The 17,821-nt window shown below is 39.0% G+C and overlaps 1 protein-coding gene across 5 annotated transcripts in view; it reads left to right on the top strand.

Moving 5' to 3' along the window:
* FBXL13 (F-box and leucine rich repeat protein 13) overlaps positions 1 to 17,821 on the top strand; it is a 269,907-nt gene that overhangs the window by 19,463 nt on the left and 232,623 nt on the right. For 2 of the 5 annotated variants that reach the window (XM_054494956.2, XM_054494957.2), the window contains exon 3: positions 43 to 133. In XM_054494956.2, coding sequence (XP_054350931.1) covers positions 43 to 133 — 91 coding nt within the window. Of the gene's footprint in view, positions 1 to 42; positions 134 to 3,222; positions 3,352 to 7,432; positions 8,292 to 17,821 lie in introns of those variants that run through there. The other 3 variants (XM_063667682.1, XM_063667683.1, XM_063667684.1) reach the window with 3 other exon arrangements.

The following is a 17,821-nucleotide window of genomic DNA, read 5'->3' as shown; positions in this document are numbered from 1 at the left end:
TAATGAAATTAATTTTGACTGTATTTTATGATGTTATTAAAGGGATATGTGCATTGCTCCATCAATGAAATCAAACATTCGAAGATTGTCTGAAACTTACCTGGAACAACTTTTTGAATTGGATGATCAGCTGGTAATTATTAGTAATCAAGAATACACAAATATATATTTTAAACTTTGATGGAATTTTCCAAGTAAATTTTATATTTATGGGAGGTGTGAGGTCAGACTGTTTTTGGTGTTGGGGGCACCGAGAAAAGTGAAGGAATAGCCACACACGTACACAGATGCATGCAAAGCCACATTCATAGTAACCTTCCCAAATTTCCAGAAAGTATTTACGAGGGCATTTGTTCCTTCTCTTTCTGATAAAATCTTTCCATTAAGTTTTCCCCCTTTCCTCTTTCTCCTCCTTCTCCTCTCATGCATCTTTATAAAGATAAAAATAGCATTATGGAAAGCTTTACAAGAGGATGTTTTCTTTCCTTTCTAATCTGCTTCCTTCTGTGTTCCAGTCCACCGCCCATTCTCTCTGCTGTCTGCCTTCTCAGATTAGGTTACAGGGAATCATGCTCGTAATGACATGACCAAAACATTATTGACAGCCAACTTAAAAGCCAGATCTCATTGTTACTGCAAACCAGTGCCAGCAGCTAGTTTTGATCCTGTAAAGAGGGCAAGGAAGTAATTCAGGACATGAAGACTTTAGAACAAAGATCGTTTAAGAGAGGCTAACAGAGCAAAAGGCACGTGAAGAGAGAAATACTAACACAAATTAGATATGTGTGGAACCATGTGTGATACCTCTCTTTTTTTTTTTTTTTCCCCAGACGGAGTCTTGCTCTGCTGCCCGGGCTGGAGTGCAATGGCATGATCTTGGCTCACTGCAACCTCCGCCTCCCGGGTTCAAGCGATTCTCCTGTCTCAGCCTCCCAAGTAGCTGGGATTACAGATGCATGCTGCCATGCCACTAAAATATAATTTTTTGTATTTTAGTAGAACTGGGGTTTCACCATGTTGCCCAGACTGGTCTCGAACTCCTGACCTCAGGCAAGCCACCTGCCTCAGCCTCAGATTACAGGTGTGAGCCATTGCACTTGGCCCGTGCATGATACCTCTTGATTACAGGGCTGTTGTCTGGTAGGTCCAGGCAGGACTTGGAGTTGCTACTGAAGTTGGATGTTGAAAAGTGGAATCAAAGCCATGTTCAAGGTGGGGGCTGAGAGGCAAAAATAATTTGAGGCATCTGTTTAGAAGGATGGGTGGAGAGTAACACTGGATCCTAATCAGTGGTCTGCAACAGAGAAACAGAATTAGAGGGATGAGATGATTTTGAGGTACCAGTACACTGGGCAGAACCCATGTGTCCCATCCTACTTGATCTGCATCATGGTGTGTAGGTGTTTTTACTGTACTTTATTAACCACAGACTTTTGATCTATGGAGTGCAGATATCTGCAAATTACTGTGTTTTTGGAGCTGTTTGGGGACAACCTCAGGAGCTGAGGGAGAGGCCTAGGGGACAGGATTCTGGGTCGTGTATGCCTACTCCTATACTCCAGAATAGTTTTGGTTTCAGTATGATTTTTCTTGAGAAAAGCTCAATAACCATTGCTAAAATATACTAAAGTTTTTGAAAACCACTGATTTAGTGTGGTAAACCCTATTGTCAATATTATGACAAAGACCTTATATAAAATCAGGCTGTGTCCAGTGTCCAGCTAGGAGCCCATAGGGAATCATTTAAAAACTGCAGAGAATTCCGGCCGGGCGCGGTGGCTCACGCCTGTCATCCCAGCACTTTGGGAGGCCGAGGCGGGTGGATCACCTGAGGTCAGGAGCTTGAGACCAGCCTGGCCAACATGGTGAAATTCTGTCTCTACCAAAAATGCAAAAATTAGCTGGGCGTGGTGGCGGGTGCCTGTAATCCCAGCTACTCGGGAGGGTGAGCCAGGAGAATCACTTGAACCTGGGAGGCGGAGGTTGCAGTGAGCCGAGATCGTGCTACTGCACTCCAGCCTGGGCGATCAGAATGAAACTCCATCTCAAAAAAAAAAAAAAAAAAAAGAAAAGAAAAGGAATTGTCAGAGATATTTCATGATGTTGAAAATGCAAAAGTTAAAATATTAGAAGCTGATCCAAACTTAAGAGTTATGACAGTTTGCCAAGGTATAGAAAAGGTGCCCACTTCATATAATAAGTTGGAAACAATAGAAATGAGATATGACTTTGCAAAAGCAATGACGAAAATATTTGTTAAGGTTAGACATGAAAATGTGAATCTCCAAGTGTCCTGGGGTTGCTTGTTAGAGGGCTCAACCTAGGTTGGATGTACATTAATTTCTCCTCCACCCTCAGAGAAAAATGAAATTTTTTTTTTTACAAAGAAGCAAAACACTTTAATCCTCAATATTTTTGACATTTTAAAGTATATACATTAAGCCAGGCACAGTGGCATGCACTTGTACTCCCATCTACTTAGGAGGCTGAGGTGGGAGAATTGCTTGAGGCCAGGAGTTTGAAACCAACCTGGGCAACATAGTGAGACCTCATCTCTTAAAAAAAATGTATAGTATACTAAATTAATAATTGGTTTTACTTTTTTTATATGCCTTTCCTATGTGGTTTCCCATACTGTTATAATTGGCAGTAAAATGATTTTTAATGTTTTAACAAAAAACTTCAAAGGTTATGAATAACTATAATTTTTCCCATTAATTATTGATTGCTTAATTGCAGGGTTTTTCAGTCTTATACTACACAGTTCTGCACAGTGAGGACTGCCTATATGTGCTGTTAAAGTGATCTAAATATGTCCTGAGAAGGATTCTGTACTTCTATATTTGAGTTCTTGTGGAAGAACTGCAACCTAGCTTAATAGGTAGACAAGATTGAAAACCTAACTGGGAGTATGTGCCTGTGTCAATAGCTGAGACTTGGCCAGTCCCAGTAGCCGTACTTTAACCATTCATACACTACTGAGTGTTCAAACTGTGTTCAACCAAGGAAAACATCAATCTGTAACCAGTCCAGCTGTTCTGTACCTTACTTCCAATTTCTGTATATCATTTCCCCTTTTTTGTCTATAAATCTTCCACCAGGTGGCTGCGCTGGAGTCTCTGTGAGTCTGCTGTGATTCTGGGGGCTACCTGACTTGCAAATTGTTCAATGTTCAATTAAACTCCTTTAAATTTAATTTGGCTAAAGTTTTTCTTTTATCAGATGGTGTCAGAAATGGGATCTGAAGTAGAGCTTCTATCGACCCCAGGAGCGCTGAGTGAACTGAACAAGCAAGGTACCTGCAGGACCCACTTGTGTTCACTGATCTCTCAGAGCAGCTGGGGATCGTGGGTAAGCTCTCTCTTGGATTTCAGAGCTCCATGGATTTGTGTTTTGAGCTCTCCAAGTTTCTTTGAGCAAATTTCTGATCCAAACAGGGTTTGGAAGTCACGACAGAAACTGAGCTGGGTCCAGGAATGGATTTGATCTGGGAATTAATTGGCTTGGATCCAGTTAGAGGTCTCTTACACCTGACTGGTTCAGAAAGGAACTGATAGTAAGCAGTAATATTACAGGGGTTATAAAACTTGGCTTTTGAAAATTCACAGGGATTTTTATGTTCTACCCCTTTGTTTCATTTTTCTTGCATGCTTAGGTAGGAAAAATCATTGGCTCAGTTAATCAAGAGACCCTGAGAATCAAGCCAATATTTTAGGTTAAAATGAGATCCTTAATTTCTGGAAAACTAAGTTCCTTCCAGCTTATACATTAGGCCTGGGAGGCAGCATAGTCTTAGAGAAATGGCAAAATCTTACTAAAGATAACTTACAGTGGAATGTTCCAAATGAACAACAATGCAATGAAGTGTGTTTAAAAATGAGGGCTCTCAGTAAAGTCTCTTTCAGTTAAGAACAGGTTTGGCACTATGGGATGTTAACTGCTATTCTCTTTTGATTAATCTGTCTTGTACTTTTTGCTGATGGCTGTAGGTGACAGTATTAGGCATGTACAGGACCATGGGACATGGGAAGCTTTTTTTCCCCAAAAGGGGAAACTTGAGAGCTGATGGGATTGCTGGAAAAGATCCCTTCACTACTGACAAGTGGCCGCCTGAACTGAAAAGTTCAGTGTCATTGCAATGAGTGGGTCTTGCTCTAGCCTCCCTGAACTCTTCACCTTCCCCACCTCGCCACAGGCAATACTTTTCTTTCTCTACCTTTCCTTTCCTATCTTTTCTGTTACTCAGGGCAACCATCTTGCCCAGAGACCATGTGTTGAAATTCCTAGTTGGAGGTTGGATTAAAGATGACAGGGGCCATCTGAAGGCAAATTTAAGCCTTACCAGTTTGATACTGGGTGCTAAGCAGAGTGGCTAATGTCTATGTTTTATCATATGTGTTTTGTTCTGGCCAAAACGAAAAAAGATAATTTTCCTTTGTGATGCAGCTTGGCCCCCAGGGCGATGGTGTGGCAAGCTGGGACACTAGGGCTTCTCAGGGAAAGGGAAAGAGAGCCCAGAAGCCTGGCATGCTAGTAAAAGGGTAAGAATTTCTTACCAGTCAGATTTCTGGATTTTTTCCTCTTTTTCTTTGTGCAAAATGGTTAAATGAATCATAAAAATTACTCTTATCTCACATGTAAAGTTTTGATTCATATGAAAAAGAATTCTGAGGCTTGTCTTAAGCTGTAGTGAATCTGATGTGCTTTGTGTGTCTTTCTGTATTGTTCTGTCATAAAGAGGGGTACGTTAGGATAAAATGTATGCCCAAAACCTCATAAGCCTGTTGTTCAAGATGACCCAGCAAACTGGTCAGTTATGTGCTTAGGAGCTTGACCCTGTAGCCACATGGCTATGCTTTCTCTTTTCACAATGGTGGCCTGGGTTCAGAGTTCAATCTGTAGCTTAGGGGTGAGCCTTTTTGATTGATATTTGGGTGACCTTTGCCATTTTTTGATTCTCTTCCCCTCCACGAACTGTCTTGAATTTTCCTTTCTCAGAGCATCTGTGAGGTTACCTTGGGTAAAGTTTAAAAGCCAGAAATATCAGCTCTTTGGCCTGGCTAAAGTCGGGTAATAAGAAATCTTAAAAGGACTTTATTAAAGAGTGCTATGGTTAAAAGTCAGCTTAATTAAAAGTGGATATTCAAGCTCTCACAGCCTGGGACTCCTTGGGAAAAACAGGAGGCACCAGAGACCCTTTCTTGGCCCTGTTCTTCCAAGGACTCCACCCCAAAGCCAGTAATCTAATTAAGAAACTTAAAAACTGGCAAATGGAAAATCTTACAACTACTGTAGTAATCTTTGGTTTGTCTGTATAGTTACATATGTGTTGTGTGTGTAATGTTTGTATAAAAGAACTCTAATTAATTGGTTTAAACAAAAATAAGTGCTTAAATATTTTGAAAGAAGAAAACTGTAATGCCTTTTAGTTCATGTAACTTTGGTCATCTTTGGGAAATATAAACAGCTTTAAAGATTATTGATAAAATAAAGACATTTAGTCTAAATTATGCAGGTCAAATATTAGGTTTGCTTAATATTTTTAAGGCCATAAACTGCTTTGACCTTTGAAAATTGTTCAATTTATTTTGGAGACATTACATTCTAAATAAGGTCTGGGGATATGTGGAATTAGCCATGCCACCTAGCTATGAAAAGAAGGTTATAAAGAAAAGAGATTTTATATAAGAAAGGATCTTGTAGAGTAAATTCTTGTCCTAAAGTAAAATGACTGGTTGTTTAAAAAGACGGTTGTTTAGGACAAGTCAGAAAGACCAAGCATGTTGTAGATGGTCTGTGTAAGTCGTGAAAGGATTCATAGAAAATTTATGCACCAAAAGTGAAAGTTGCTAAGAATTACCATTATAACATGTGATTGAGACTACTGAAAAACTAGGTTTACATGCAAGGTGTGTGAGGAAAATTAAGCATGTTTTTGTTAAGAGATTATAAGAATGCATGGGAATGTAAATTTTTACCTAGCTTAATGGGTTAAAGGATTGTTTTAAATTAAATAGAATAAAGCTAAAGGTTTGAACAAGTTGTGGAAGGTTTGTAAAAATTAACTTTGTAAAAGAAATTCTATGTGTGAAAATATTGACTAAATTTAATGGTGTATTGTTCAGTTTTTCTGTAAATTGAACATCAAAATAAAAGCACAATAGGGTTTTCTTAAAGCACTAATCTGCTCTTTAATAAAAATTGGTAAAGGGTTATAAAAGGTTTATGAAAATCTCACCTTATGGTCAAACTGATTAAGATTAGATAGATTTGTCTGTGAGGTTTTATTAAAAATTGGGGTTGACATTAATAGTCCACTAATGCAAGGGTGAAATTTGGCTTTCTCTCTTGAACAAGATTTTCATGTAATATTAAAAGGTAGTGAAAGATTTTTGTTTTGTTTGCCTTTTAAATACACCATCAAAAAAAAAAAGGAAGGAAAGACAAAAGACAGATTGTTTGGAAAGCTGAGTCTTCCCTCTATCAATGAGTAAAGGTTTTTGCCTTTAAAAAATTTTTCGAGTCATCATTTTGGCTAAATGAGTGACTTACGATGACCTGGAATTCTAGTTCATAATATCAAGTGTTTTAAAACTTTATATATATATTTATATTTAATAGGCTTCCCAAAATTAAATTTCAGCTTTAAAATGGTCTTTTCTGACCTCTAAATTTGGAATGCTACAGAGGGCCCCTGAAGCATCCAAAAGAGAGGTAAACAGAATTATTTAACATGTTAAGTTACATGGGAAGCATTGTCAAGATAAAAATAATGTTCAATCTTCAGGTTATATTTTAGTGAATGATATTAATGTATGTTCTAAAATTGTATGGGGCCAGGCACGGTGGCTCATGCCTGTAATCCCAACACTTTGGGAGACCGAGGAAGGCAGATCACCTGAGGCTAGGAGTTTGAGACCAGCCTGGCTAACATGGTGAAACCCCGTCCCTACTAAAGGTACAAAAAGTTAGACAGGCATGGTGGCAGGTGCCTGTAATCCCAGCTACTTGGGAGGCTGAGGTGGAAGAATCACTTGAACCCAGGAGGCGGAGGTTGCAGTGAGGCAAGATCATGCCTCTGCACTCCAGCCTGGGTGACAGAGCAAGACTCCATCTCAAAAACAAACAAAAAAACTGTATAGGATTTATAAAATTCTAATATGTCTGAGTCTATACTATCAACCATAATTATAGTTATTATGTTAAGTTATTGTATATCACAGAAATAACCAAACTTCCTTGTATAGAACTGCTAACCCAAGTAAAACAAAAAATTAATTAAATACCAAGAAAATACTTTGCCAAGATTTTCATGTTAAATCAGCCGATACTGAAATTGATTAGATATACAATTTGAATTCCATAGTCTAAGTCTAATTACCTCTGATAACCATTAGTTATAAGTGCTATGAATTTAAATTGGAGAAACAACTGGTATTCAAGAGGACATAAGTCCAATATTAAGCATAGACTCATAGAAGACCAGGAAGGCCATCTTGTCCTTCCTGAGCCCTTAAAGCTTTTGTTATTAAAGGCTCTGCATTCCATGACTCATCATGGAAAAGATGAAATCATCCAAATTGAATATATTGATATAATGACTTATACATTTCAAAAATAGTTTAAAACCAATATTTGGTTCCATATTCCTCGGAAGACAACAAACCTTCAGGTACGTTTGGGTATCAGGTACGTTTGGCTATCCAATGGGTCATTTAAACATTTATAAAGGGAGTTCATTCAACTGTCATTTTTAATGCATTTTTATGCTACAGTAATTATTATGCCACAGTATATTTTCACCAGGTAAAGAAAGTTTTTCTGGTTCACTGAGGATAATCAACTGCTTCACAATCTAGAACCTGAAGACTGGATCTTTTGAGAACATCAGAGAAAGACTGTGTTTGCCATCCACACTGCAACAAAACTTTGGAACCTTGAACTTTGAGTTCATAATCTCACAACTGAGAAGGGTCCCTCCAGACTCTTGGAACTGTACACCCATTGGAACCCTTAAGGTAAAACTAACCAGGAAAGTTTCTCCCCAGAAGAAGATGGCATCCTTGATGTAAACAGCTTTTCCTGAGATCACGGATCAAGACATCTACTATTGTGAGACTCTTATCTTTGAATATTTTTTCCTTATTTATGCCTCTACAGCCAATAGAAATGACGAGGGGGTCTATTATGTGCACTTATAGGGTATACTTTTATTCGTGAAGGATTTTGCACCAGCCTTGTACATGAATAACTTTATACTTTGATGGATAAAAGATGAAGGCCCAACGTAGGTGAGAAACTTTAATGGTATATATGTCGCCTCATAATTAGTCAAAACTCCTCTTAACCCACATCATGGGTTAAATAGAACATTGCCAGGAGGCCTTCACTCTTCTAGAAGGACATCATTTGTTAGGTCCTTTTTCCATGGTTTAGAATAAAAGAGGCAATACTTAGAAATGTATCCCTCATGATAGGCTGTATAGCAGATTCTAATGTAAAGCCTATTGTTACACAACAGACTTTAAATTCTCTTGTGAAAGTTATGCTAAATAATATAATTGGCTAAACAGAAAAGTACCTGTGCAGCTTCTGACATTTGTGGCCTATGGAGAAATACATCAAATGTAGATTATAAAAATTCAGTTGTAGATGATTAATGAAAAGACTACTTAAAGCAAGTAGACTCTTTATCCAGCTTATTCTTTAATCTATTTAATTTTAGGTGGTTTGGTTTATGGGTACCCTGGGTAAGGAGCATACTCTAAACTCTTGGCATTATCCTCCTGAGAGTCATAATAATAGTCTCCCTGGTGCACTGTATTCTCTCGAAGGTTTTAAATCTTGCATGCAGCCACCTCTAGAATGCCAAATGGTCTCTCTTCAAATGGAAAGACAAGAGCTGAAAGAAATGTGCGACCATGAGGCTACTATAACCTATGAATGACGTGGTGAGACTGGAAACCCAAAATGATGGTAACTGAGAGTGGCACTAAGGCCCTAAGTTTTGGTCACACTTTCATCTAAGTGAGAACCTGACCAAAAAGGGGGAATCTTTTTTAAACAAAGTTGTGGGAGGCCACTGTTTTGGACTAAGCTCATTCACTAGGCCCCAACAGGCCAAACCAAACTAAAATGGGGTCACTTATGCTAAATGTGACATAATCAAACTAAGACTTTATGGAAACACATAGATCATAGAACAGACTAGGTTTTGTTTTTCTCCTGTAAATAGGATATTCCAGCATAAAAAGGTACCCATAAAGGGTCCCTCTACTCATACTTGTTTTTACCTTTGCAAAACTCAATATTCTACTGTCTCCCAGTGTGTTTCAAAACCAAATAAGTACTTTTACAATGGTGATAGTGGCATTGATAATTAAAGTTTTGGTCAGTCTCTCAAAATTGAGAAAATGACCAAAAGGGGGGAGTTGTTAAAGTGAACTAAATGTGGCCTGAGAAGGATTCCCTGCTTCTATATTTGAGTCTTTGTGGACGAACTGCAACCTAGGTTAATAGATAGACAAGACTGAAAACCTAACTAGGAGTATGCACCTGTATCAATAGCTGAGTCTTGGCCAATCCCAGCAGCCATACTTCAACCATTCATACACTGCTGAGTGTTCAAACTGTGTTCAAATAAGGCAAACACCAATCTGTAACCAGTCCAGCTGTTCTGTACCTCACTTCCGATTTCTGCACGTCATTTCCCTTTTTGTGTGTATTAATCTTCTTCCACCACATGGCTGCGCTGGAGTCTGTCTGAATCTGCTGTGATTCTGGGGGCTGCCCAATTCACGAATTATTCATTGCTCAATTAAATTCCTTTACATTTAATTCGGCTGAAGTTTTTCTTTTATCAGTGCCTATTTATAAAGGATAAATATGTCTCTACTTAAAGACGAGTGAATACAGGAAACTGTGAGTAAGCCAAATAGTAAAAGAAAACGTAGGAACTGCTTTCATAACAGTAGAAGGAAAGACAATTTCATTGTTTCAAGCGTTCCAAGATGAAAGAATCAACCATTGTTAGGAGGAAATGAACTTCACAGACTTGGTTCTCATTTCTTAGGAAATGAAATCTCCAGATGGGCCTTCTAACTACAAGAGAAAGCATATATAAAATTTTAAAAATCTTTTTATTATGGAAACATTTTAATATAACACAAAAGTAGAAGGAGTACCATAATGATCACTCATCATCTAACTTGAACAATCATCAGCATTTTACCAATCTTGTTAATTTATTCTCTCTTCCTCCATTTTTGCTGGAGTATTAGAAAGCAAATCCCAGAAATTATATTATACTGTAGTGTGCATCTCTAATAGGAAATTATATTTTTAGAGAATAGAAACACAGTGCCACTGTCTTATGAATAAATAACTATAATTCCTGAATGCCATCTAGTCCTGATTATATTCAGATGCATATTCTATATTTTAGTTTCCCAGATTGTCTCAAAAATGTCTTTTTACATGTGGCTGTGTTCCAATCAGAATCTATACAGAGTCTACATATTGCACTTGGTTGTTATTTATCTAACGTCTCTTGTAATGGACAGGAATTCTCCTTGTCTTATTTTTTCTGCATGCAACTTACTTATTGAAGGAAACGGGTAATTTGTCTTGTAAAATGTCCCACGTTCTCAATGCTTCCTCTAGTGTCATTTTACTTACTCTGTTTCCTGTATTTCCTGCAAGCTGATAGTTAAATCTAGATGCTTGATTTCATTCAGGTTCCCCCCTATCAACTTTTTGTGTAGACAGTAATATTGCATAGAGGTGTTGTGTTTTTCCTAGTGCATCACATCTGGAGGCACACATGATCTGGTTGACCCACTTTTAATGAATCTTGACTCCTAGAGATCTTAATATCATTCCGTATTAGTTGTATCCTACAATGTGCATATAATGATTTCCGAATAACATTACCATAGAACCACTAACAAAAAGACTACTGAATGCAGTTTAAGAAGATTATGCAATTCTTTTTGCTTTTAAGATGTGTATATTCAGGTTGGGCGCGGTGTCTCACACCTGTAATCCCAGCACTTTGGGAGGCCGAGGCAGGTGGATCACCTGAGGTCAGGAGTTCAAGACCAGCCTGGCCAACATGGTGAAACCCCGTCTTTACTAAATATGCAAAAAAATTAGCTGGGCGTGGTGGCACACGCCTGTAATCCCAGCTACTTGGGAGGCTGAGGCAGGAGAATTGCCCAAACCCTGAAGGCTGAGGTTGCAGTGAGCTGAGATCATGCCATTAGACTCCGGCCTTGGCGACGGAGGTGCCATAATAAACATATGTGTGCATGTGTCTTTATAGTAGCATGACTTATAATCCTTTGGGTATATACCCAGTAATGGGATTGCTGGGTCAAATGGTATTTCTGGTTCTAGATCCTTGAGGAATTGCCACATTGTCTTCCACAACGGTTGAACTAATTTACACTCCCGCCAACAGTGTAAAAGCATTCCTGTTTCTCCACATCCTCTCCAGCATCTGTTGTTTCCTGACTTCTTAATGATCTCCATTCTAATGGGCATGAGATGGTATCTCATTGTGGTTTTGATTTGCATTTCTTTGATGACCGGTGATGATGAGCTTTTTTTCATATGTTTGTTGGCTGCATAAATATCTTCTTTTGAAAAGTGTCTGTTCATATCCTTTGCCCACTTTTTGATGGGGTGGTTTGTTTTTTTCTTGTAAATTTGTTTAAGTTCTTTGTAGATTCTGGATATTAGCCCTTTGTCAGATGAGTAGATTGCAAAGATTCTCTCCCATTTTACAGGTTGGCTGTTCACTTGGATGGTAGTTTCTTTTGCTGTGCAGAAGCTCTTTAGTTTAATTAGATCCCATGTGTCTATTTTGGCTTCTGTTGCCATTGCTTTTGGTGTTTTAATCATGAAGTCTTTGCCCATGTCTATGTCCTGAATGGTATTGCTTAGGTTTTATTCTAGGGTTTTTATGGTGTTAGGTCTTACATTTAAGTCTTTAATCCATCTTGAGTTAATTTTTGTATATGGTGTAAGGAAGGGATCCAGTTTCAGCTTTCTGCATTTGGCTAGCCAGTTTTTTCAGCACAATTTATTAAATAGAGAACCCTTTCCCCATTGCTTGTTTTTGTCAGTTTTGTCAAAGATCAGATGGTTGTAGATGTGTGGTGTTATTTCTGAGGTCTCTGTTCTGTTCCATTGGTCTATGTATCTGTTTTGGTACCAGTACCATGCTGTTTTGGTTACTGTAGCCTTGTAGTATATTTTGAAGTCTCCATGATGCCTCCAGCTTTGTTTTTTTTTTTTGCTTAAGACTGCCTTGGCTATGCGGGCTTTTTTTCAGTTCCATATGAACTTTAAAGTAGTTTTTTCCAATTCTGTGAAGAAAGTCAGTGGTAGCTTGATGGGGATAGCATTGAATCTATAAATTACCTTGGGTTGTATAGCCGTTTTCATGATACTGATTCTTCCTATCCATGAGCATGGAATGATTTTCCATTTGTTTGTGTCCTCTTTTATTGTGTTGAGCAGTGGTTTGTAGTTCTCCTTGAAGAGGTCCTTCACATTCCTTGTAAGTTGGATTCCTAGGTATTTTATTCTCTTTGTAGTAATTGTGAATGGGAGTTCACTCATGATTTGGCTCTCTGTTTGTCTATTATTGGTGTGTAGGAATGCTTGTGATTTTTGCACATTGATTTTGTATACTGAGACTTTGCTGAAGTTGCTTATCAGCTTAAGGAGATTTTGGGCTGAGACAATGGCTTTTTCTAAATATACAATCATGTCATCTGCAAACAGGGCCAATTTGACTTCCTCTTTTCCTAATTGAATACCCTTGATTTCTTTCTCTTGCCTGATTGCCCTAGCCAGAAGAACTTCCAAAACTATGTTGAATAGGAATATTGAGAGTATTGAGAGAGGGCATCCTTGTCTTGTGCCACTTTTCAAAGGGAATGCTTCTAGTTTCTGCCCATTCAGTAGGATATTGGCTGTGGGTTTGTCATAAATAGCTCTTATTATTTTGAGATATGTTCCATCAATACCTAGTTTATTGAGAGTTTTTAGCATGAAGGGCTGTTGAATTTTGTCGAAGGCCTTTTCTGCATCTATTGAGATAATCATGTGGTTTTGTCATGTGGTTCTGTTTATGTGATGGATTATGTTTATTGATTTGCATATGTTGAACCAGCGTTGCATCCCAGGGATGAAGCCAACTTGATCATGGTGGATAAGCTTTTTGATGTGCTGCTGGATTCAGTTTTCCAGTATTTTATTGAGGATTTTTGCATTGATGTTCATCAGGGATATTGGCCTAAAAATCTCTTTTTTTGCTTTGTTTCTATCAGGCTTTTGTATCAGGATGATGCTAGCCTCATAAAAAGAGTTAGGGAGGATTCTCTCTTTTTCTATTGACTGAAATAGTTTCAGAAGGAATGGTACCAGCTCCTGTTTGTACTTCTGGTAGAATTTGTCTGTGAATCTGTCTGGTCCTGGTCTTTTTTTTGGTTGGTAGGCTATTATTGCTTCAATTTCAGAACCTGTTTTTGGTCTATTCAGAGATTCAACTTCTTCCTGGTTTAGCCTTGGGAGGGTGTGTTTGTCCAGGAATTTATCCATTTCTTCTAGATTTTCTAATTTCTTTGTGTAGAGGTGTTTACAGTATTCTCTGATGGTAGTTTGTGTTTCTGTGAGATCGGTAGTGATACCCCCTTTATCATTTTTTATTGTATCTATTTGATTCTTCTCTCTTTTCTTCTTTATTAGTCTTGCTCTCGGTCTATCAATTTTGTTGGTCTTTTCAAAAAACCAGCGCCTGGATTCATTGATTTTTTTGAAGAGTTTTTTTGTGACTCTGTCTCCTTCAGTTCTGCTCTAATCTTAGTTATTTCTTGCCTTCTGCTAGCTTTTGAATGTGTTTGCTCTTGCTTCTCTAGTTCTTTTAATTGTGATGTTAGGGTGTCAATTTTAGATCTTTCCTGCTTTCTCTTGTGGGCATTTAGTGCTATAAATTTCCCTCTATGCACTTCTTTAAATGTGTCCGAGAGATTCTGGTACATTGTGTCTTTGTTCTCCTTGGTTTCAAAGAACATGTTTATTTTTGCCTTTATTTCGTTATTTATTTAGCCAGTAGTCATTCAGGAGCAGGTTGTTCAGTTTCCATGTAGTTGTGCAGTTTTGAGTGAGTTTATTAATCCTGAGTTCTAATTTGATTGCACTGTGGTCTGCGAGACAGTTTTTTGTGATTTCTGTTCTTTTACATTTGCTGAGGAGTGTTTTACTACCAATTATGTGGTCAATTTTAGAATAAGTGCGATGTGATGCTGAGAAGAGTGTATATTCTGTTGATTTGGGGTGTGGAGTTCTTAGATGTCTATTAGGTCCTCTTGGTCCAGAGCTGAGTTCAAGTCCTGGATATCCTTGTTAACCTTCTGTCTCGTTGATCTGTCTAATGCTGACAGTGGGGTGTTAAAGTCTCCCATTATTATTGTGTGGTAGTCTGAGTCTCTTTGTAGGTCTCTAAGGACTTGCTTTGTGAATCTGGGTGCTCCTGTATTGGGTGCATATATATTTAGGATAGTTAGCTCTTCTTGTTGAATTGATCCCTTTACCAATATGTAGTGGCCTTCTTTGTCTCTTTTTGATCTCTGTTGGTTTAAAGTCTGTTTTATCAGAGACTAGGATTACAACCCCTGCTTTTTTTTTTGCTTTCCATTTGCTTGGTAAGTATTCCTCCATCCCTTTATTTTGAGCCTATATGCATCTTTGCACATGAGATGGGTCTCCTGAATACAACACACTGATGGGTCTTGACTCTTTATCCAGTTTGCCAGTTTGTGTCTTTTAATTGGGGCATTTAGCCCATTTACATTTAAAGTTAATATTGTTATGTTTGAATTTGATCCTGTTATTATGATGTTAGCTGGTTATTTTGCCTGTTAATTGATGCAGTTTCTTCCTAGCATCGATGGTCTTTACCATTTGGCATGTTTTTGCAGTGGCTGGTACTGGTTGTTCCTTTCCATGTTTAATGCTTCCACCAGGAGCTCTTGTAATGCAGGCCTGGTGGTGACAAAATCTCTCAGTATTTACTTGTCTATAAAGGATTTTATTTCTCCTTCACTTATGAAACTTAGTTTGACGGGATATGAGATTCTGGGTTGAAAATTCTTTTCTTTAAGAATGTTGAATATTGGCCCCCACTCTCTTCTGGCTTGTAAGGTTTCTGCCGAGAGATCCGCTGTTAGTCTGATGTGCTTCCCTTTGTGGGTAACCCGATCTTTCTCTCTGGCTGCCCTTAACATTTTTTCCCTCATTTCAACCTTGGTGAATCTGACAATTATGTGTCTTAGAGTTGCTCTTCTCAAGGAGTATCTTTGTGGTGGTGTCTGTATTTCCTGAGTTTGAATGTTGGCCTGCGTTGCTAGGTTAGGGAAGTTTTCCTGGATAATATCCTGAAGAGTGTTTTCTAACTTGGTTGCATTCTACCTGTCACTTTCTGGTACACCAATCAAACATATATTTATTTGGTCTTTTCACCTAGTCCCATATTTCTTGGAGACTTTGTTCATTTCTTTTCACTCTTTTTTCTCTAATCTTGTCTTCTTGCTTTATTTCATTAATTTGATCTTCAATCACTGATATCCTTTCTTCCACTTGATGGAATCGGCTATTGAAGCTTGTGCATGCATCATGAAGTTCTCATGCTGTGGTTTTCAGCTCCATCAGGTCATTTAAGGTCTTCTCTACACTATTCATTCTAGTTAGCCATTCATCTAATCTTTTTTCAAGGTTTTTAGCTTCCTTGCGATGGGTTAGAACATGCTCCTTTAGTTCAGAGAAGTTTGTTATTACCCACCTTCTGAAGCCTCCTTCTGTCAACTTGTCAAACTCATTCTCCGTCCAGTTTTGTTCCCTTGCTGGTGAGGAGCTGCGATCCTTTGGAAGAGAATAGGCCCTGTGTTTTTTGGAATTTTCAGCTTTTCTGCTCTGGTTTCTCCCCATCTTTGTGGTTTTATCTACCTTTGGTCTTTGATGTTGGTGACCTACAGATGGGGTTTTGCTGTGGATGTCATTTTTGTTGATGTTGGTGATATTCCTTTCTGTTTGTTAGTTTTCCTTTAACAGTCAGACCCCTGAGCTGCAGGTCTGTTGAAGTTTGCTGGAGGTCCACTGCAGACCCTGTTTGCCTATGTATCACCAGTGGAGGCTGCAGAACAGCAAATATTGCTGCCTGATCCTTCCTCTGGAAGCTTCGTCCCAGAGGGGCACCCGCCTGTTTGAGGTGTCTATTGGCCCCTACTGGGAGATGTTTCCCAGTCAGGCTACATGAGGGTCAGGGACCTGCTTGAGGAGGCAGTCTGTCCATTCTTGGAGCTCAAACGCCATGCTGAGAGAACCACTGCTCTCTTCAGAGCTGTCAGACAGGGACGTTTAAGTCTCCAGAAGATGTCTGCTGCCTTTTGTTCTACTATGCCCTGTCCCCAGAGGTGGAATCTATAGAGGCAGTAGGCCTTGCTGAGCTGCGGTGGGCTCCGCCCAGTTTGTGCTTCCTGGCGTCTTTGTTTACACTGTGAGCTACTCAAGCCTCAGCAATGGCAGATGCCCCTCACCCTGCCAATCTGCAGTGTCGCAGGTTGATCTCAGACTGCTGCGCTAGCAGTGAGTAAGGCTCCATGGGTGTGGGACTCACCAAGCCAGGCGCGGGAGGTATCTCCTGGTCTGCATGTTGCTAAGACTGTGGTAAAAGCTCAGTATTTGGTCAAGAGTGCCCCGTTTTTCCAGGTACGGTCTGTCATGGCTTCCCTTGGCTTGGAAAGGGAAATCCCCTGACCCCTTGCACTTCCTGGGTGAGGCGACGTCCTACCCTGCTTCAGCTCGCCCTCTGTGGGCTGCACCCACTGTCCAACGAGTCCCAGTGAGATGCACCAGATACCTCAGTTGGAAATGCAGAAATTATCCGTCTTCTGTGTCGATCTCGCTGGGAGCTGCAGACCGGAGCTGTTTCTATTTGGCCATCTTGGAAGCATGCCCAAAAGTATTCTTTTACAGACAGGGTCTCACTCTGTCACTCTTGCTGGAGTGCAGTGGCATGATCATAGTTCACTGTAACCTTGAATTCCTGAGCTCAAACAATCCTCCTGCCTCTGCCTCCTGAGTAGCTGGGACTACTAGGTGTGAGCTACCATACCTGGCTAATTTTTTTTTCCTTTGGTACAGACAGAGTCTCGCTGTGTTACCCCAGCTGATCTCAAACTCCTGGCCTCAAGAGATCTTCCTACCTCAGCCTCCCAGAGTGCTAGGATTACAGGCTTGACCCACTGTGTCTTTTAAAATAATAAAATAAAATATAAAATATTTTAAAATAATGATATCACAGAGGAGCACCGTGTAAAAAAACCCTAAAATGTAAATGAAAGATGTGGATTTGAAAAGTCTTACTGATGAACAAAGTTTAACTATGGAAAGGAAACTTAATCTTAGGACCCTTAGGGGCTGGAGTTTTAATCATTTGGGAGAGGCAGACAGTGCCTGTGACCCAAATAAGAATCAGTTGGTTGATAATCAGTTGGTTGATCCTGTATCCTTGTTGGCTCGGCAAAGGTATTTCATTTCTTTTGAAACTGAGTACATTACTGTTATCTGATAAGGCATCAAAATAAACATTACTGTAATCTGGAAGGAGTAAAAAATAGTAAAGTGTGGAAATAATGAAGATATGAACTAGATTCATGTTGTTTAGGATAAGTTTAAGTGTAACATATAATAATAATGATGTGATATTTATGTATATTCTGTCTGCTGTTGCATTTTAGGTGTTGTAAGGAAT

This window comes from Pongo pygmaeus, chromosome 6, assembly GCF_028885625.2.
Source record: "Pongo pygmaeus isolate AG05252 chromosome 6, NHGRI_mPonPyg2-v2.0_pri, whole genome shotgun sequence".
Classification (NCBI taxonomy): Eukaryota; Metazoa; Chordata; class Mammalia; order Primates; family Hominidae; genus Pongo; species Pongo pygmaeus.
This window is presented reverse-complemented; position numbering and strand designations above follow the sequence as displayed.